General features: G+C 41.3%; 1 protein-coding gene across 1 annotated transcript in view; it reads right to left on the bottom strand.

Moving 5' to 3' along the window:
- Positions 1 to 3,659: 3,659 nt before the first annotated feature.
- LOC119410390 (vacuolar protein sorting-associated protein 13B) overlaps positions 3,660 to 4,883 on the bottom strand; it is a 59,758-nt gene continuing 58,534 nt past the window's right edge. The window contains exons 9-10 of the mRNA XM_037677301.1: positions 4,258 to 4,359; positions 3,660 to 3,926 (exon numbers count right to left, since the gene is read on the bottom strand). Of these exons, the coding sequence (XP_037533229.1) occupies positions 3,660 to 3,926; positions 4,258 to 4,359 (369 nt within the window). The remainder of the gene's footprint in view (positions 3,927 to 4,257; positions 4,360 to 4,883) is intronic.

Genomic DNA, 4,883 nt, shown 5'->3' on the forward strand with positions numbered 1-4,883 from the left:
CTCAACCACAATAACAGGCGGATTGTCCTGTTATGAAGACTTCTGATGGTGAGTGAATGATTTCAATCTTCTCTGACTTTGTAATGCATTCAGCATTGTGGACTGAAATTGTTTATGTGATACATCTGGGGAAACAATGTGAATTTGTTGTAACAGTTTGCATACTAAGATCTATAAATATGGCAAGTGTGTCACGTTTGTATATGCTTTAAATTAATTGCAGAGTACCACATTATTCACTATCCACTGTATTGGTGACTGCTGATGTCAGAGTTTTCAGTGCACCTGTGTGTGTGTGTGTGTGTGCGTGCACGTGTGCTTGTGTTTGTGTTGATAACTCTAGGGAAGAAAAATAACCTTCATAGCACCCACAGTAAAATGCTTAGCCTCCCCTTAGCACCTGCTGAAAAAAATTTCTGGAGCCGCCACTGCCCCATAGTGAGGGCATGAAATGAGACAGTTATTCCTTAAAACATTTCAAAGCTCTAACTTGGTAATTGCAGCCCCAATTCTAACACTTTTTTCACATGCAAAACAAACTCTTAAATTTGTTTTTTATTTTTTGGAAGTCTATTTATTTTGTAATGAAAACAGTAATATATTTACAGTTATAGAAAACATGTAAATCTATATACTGTCCTTGTTAAAGAAAAGAAAACTATGGAAGAATAGGACAGAGAAAATATCCTCTATACAATGTGCACATAAAGTAAACACTCATGCTACACACATTTTGATATTTAATATCTGTCATTATCAGAAAAACAATCTGCACATCCATTTGTTTTCTGCCTAGAGAATTATATGCATCTAAATATTGTGAAATACAAACAAATGCACACAAGCAGGGGAGATTTCAGTCACCCCCAACTAGACCGGTGACTGTCAGCAGACAATGTAATGTTTGTAATATGGATGCAACTGATAGCTCTCCAGGTGTCAGGCAAGGAAATGTAGCCCTTCTCAACAGAAAGGTTGGCTAGTCTGTAGGGAAACCACAATCTCTCCCTTTAAATAACAAATGATTCTCGGCTTGACCCTACACAGCTATCCCTAACCACAAATTTGAAGATTGTGTAGTGAAACTCAAGCCTCAGAAAATATAGAAAACATATTGCCACAACATGGATTTAGCCAAAAAAGAAGTTTCTCCTGAAACAAGTTGCACGTGTCCATCCTTATAACTATACTGTGATAGAACTTGTGGTAAAACTTATTTACAAACATATGTTAGACATTTTGTGTCATTCAAACAAAATATCCATCATCATTTCATAGGTTTTCAAAATATTTTTTTTATGGGTGAGGTTTAAAATTTAAACTTTCTGGTCTGGTGAGAGTTGTCTGAGCTGCAGTTTGACCTCTAGGTCAAACTACCCAAGTGGCTCAGGGTTGCTCCTTTTGGACAGGTCATACAACAAAAGAGTACTCTCCATGGTCCTGAAACCAGGACAAAATCAATAACAGGAGCAGCAACATTAACAAAACCTTTAGCTGTGCTCCTGTGTTCTGTGTTAAACAGAGAGAAAGGCCTCCAACCAGCCGCTAAGAGTTGAGCCCACTGCTCATGACGAGATTTACTCACCTCCTCTCCGTCAGCCATCAACAGCATGTGAAACTTTTACATCAGCATTACCATAGCTACCGGTACTTAAATGTGGGAACATAAAATACAATTTCGTATCAAACTCATATTTATCAAAATGCTTGTGAAACAACAATCCTCAAATAAATAGCTCATAGATTTGGCAAAACCTTTTCCTGATATTTTCATAGATTTTCAGTCCAGTATCTGACAATTGATATGGGAATATTTTGCATCTCTTTGTTAAACCATTTAACTCTAACATCTAAATCCAGCTGCTATAAAAATCCTTTTAAACTTAAGTGCTGAGTGGTGTTTTGTCTGCACATATTCAACAACTTAGCAAAAAAACAAAAACAAACAAAGCAATCTGGATATTCACTTTACAGTCAGCCTGTTGTAAAACAATTTTTCCCATTTCTTTAATTGAATATATGAAAAATACCAAAACTTTGACAGTAACAACAAGGTGAATCCAAAAAAAGCTATTAGTTTATTACTTGTATACAACAGATAAGCTGTTCCAAACGGTTTCCCCAAAAATCCTCTTTTCTACACAAACAGGTAAGCTGTGCCCCTTTGTCACATCCATGCACACTCATATGAATGAACAATCATGAACGAGTGTGAGCAAAAAAGGAAATAACAATTTAGCATTCTTTTATTACAGGACTTCCAGTTCAACTCATGGAGTAGACAGACATGTAAAACCGCTCTCCCAAATTGATAGCACAAATCTTTCTGAATAACTCAGTAGTATAACAACATCTGACTGGGAGAACACTTAAAAACGGGAAGGACTCTTTAGAAGACAAACAACATTAAAAAATGGCCTAAATCACAAGATAAAGGTAACTCGACAACAAAAGCTAAAGCTGAAGTGTTTCAAACTAGCACTCATGCGAGCATAGACCCTACAGAAATATTGGTGGAAATAAAGGAGCTAAGATATCTTAAGAGACTATGTGAACTTGAGAAGTTAAATTACTTAATTTGAACAAGAAATTAAAGGCAAATACAACGGCCTGACAACGTAGGTGCAGAACCTGTCTGAACGAGTGGGCAAGATGTAACCGTGAGTGGAGCAGGTGGAGCAGTGGGAGGCAGAGGTGACCGCAGAACTCTAACAGCCTGGACCAGCAAAAGGATTTACTACGTAAATATACTGACCTCGAGGCCAGAGCCAGAACATGTGCATCTTTGGAGTGGCTGAGGGAGAAGAGGGAAACTTGCTACATCAAATCATTGAATAATTTCTTTTAAGCAAGCTGCATACAACTCCGGACCTGGACCTGAAAATACAATGAGCCCATCGCTCTCTGGCTCCTAAGCCCTGATCCAAGGGACTACCGAGACCCATTGTGGTTAACTTTCAAGAATTTAAAACTCAGGAGATTGTGCTGAGAGAAGCTAGGAAGAAAAGAAAAATCCAGCTATGTAATAAAACTCTGTATTCTGCCTATGACTACCCAGCAGGGATAGTTAAAAGAAGACAAGAGCATGGTGGAATAAAGAAAATGGGTATTGAAGTACCCCAGCAGAATAAAGACGTCCCCAGCTGGTGCACCTTCCAGCACCCTTGCCAAGGACCCCAAGAAGACCAGATACTCTGAACTGTCATTGGCGTGTAGGCACAAACAACAGTCAGAGCCCATCCATCCACCCGCAAGCACAGGGAAGCCAACTTCTCTTCTACTGGAGAAAATTCCAAGACACAGGCACAAGTTAGGGGGCCAAGAGTAGACCCACACCAGCTTGACATCTCTCACCATGGGCAACTCCAGAGTGGAATAAGATTTATCCCCTCTCAAGGAGATCCCTTCCAGAGCCCATGCTGTGCATCGAGATGAGCCTAACTATATCTAGTTGGTACCTCTCAACCTCATACACAAGCTCAGGCTCCTTCACCACCAGAGGTGTCATGTTCCATGTCCCAAGAGCCAGCTTTGGTAAATCAGGGTCAGAGCGCCAAGGCCCCTGCCTTCCGCCACTGCCTTCGGCCACTGCCCATGACATCATGCACACAACTTTTATGGGACACTGTGACACTGAGTTCCTTGATTTGTGTTGTCCATCAAAAGTCTTTGTCCTTTAAGATGTTGTGGAATTTTCCTATGCAGTGGCAACTGTGTAGACCTTCCAGTGAGAAAAGAGGGCAGCACACAATCTTCGGGGCTGTGTTGATAACTCTCTGGATCACTTTTGTCTGAGCCACTGTGCAGCTAAAATACCACCCATTGATGCAGTATGTTACAATGCTCTCTATGGAGCACTGGTAGAAAGACACCAGCAGACTCTGGGTGATGATGTTCCTCGTGAGCACTCTCAAGAAGTACAGTCTCTGTTGGGGATTTTTCAACAATACAGAGGTGTTCACACTCCAGGTCAGATTCCCCCTAATATAGACTCCCAGGAAATGGTAGTCAGCTACTCTTTCCACGCCATCTCCACTTATAATCAGGGGTGGACCGTCATTTACATTGTCCTAAAGTCGATGATCAGCTATTTGGTCTTTGATGTGTTGAGGAGCAGATTGTTGCCCCTGCACCAAGCAGTTAGTTGTCCCACTATGTGCCTGTAGGCAGACTCATTCCCCCCTGTGCCAGCGGGGCGTCACCTGTTACTTCTAGGCTTTTCTTAAAATTTGTGAGATGCTGTATTGCCTGCCAAACCTGCCTGTATTTGTTAGAGTTCAAATGGTCATCAATCCTCCTCCTGTAGTCTGACTGAGCCCTCCTGGTGCCTCTCTTCAGGTTGGCTCTGGCTTCACTGTGCTACACACATCCAACACAAGGAGAGAGACAGGTGTCCTCTACATCTCCACTTACAACATCCAACACCAGGAGAGACACAGGTGTCCTCTACATCCCCACCTACAACATCCAACACCAGGAGAGAGGCAGGTGTTCATGCGTGCACATCTGCTCACAGACTCATGTTCATGTTTGTGCTGATGTTCAATGTTTTATGTTATGAGTGCTTAGTGTATATTTAGTTGATGTTTTTCTTAGTTCATATCTTAGATGTTATTACTGTTTTTCTTATACATTTTATTGTTGGATGTAACTGGGACCTTGTGTACATAATTTCGTTCCACCACATGTACCACATGAGGTGCGAATGACAATAAAGAAACTCTGACTCTGACTCTGACAAAATCCAACACAAGGAGAGAGACAGGTGTCCTCTACATCCCTACCAACAAAATCCAACACAAGGAGAGAGACAGGTGTCCTCTACATCCCTACCATCAACATCCAACACCAGGAGAGAGGCAGGTGTCCTCTACATCCACACC

The sequence above is a fragment of the Nematolebias whitei genome, chromosome 5 (genome assembly GCF_014905685.2).
Source record: "Nematolebias whitei isolate Nwh7 chromosome 5, NemWhi1, whole genome shotgun sequence".
Lineage (NCBI taxonomy): Eukaryota > Metazoa > Chordata > Actinopteri > Cyprinodontiformes > Rivulidae > Nematolebias > Nematolebias whitei.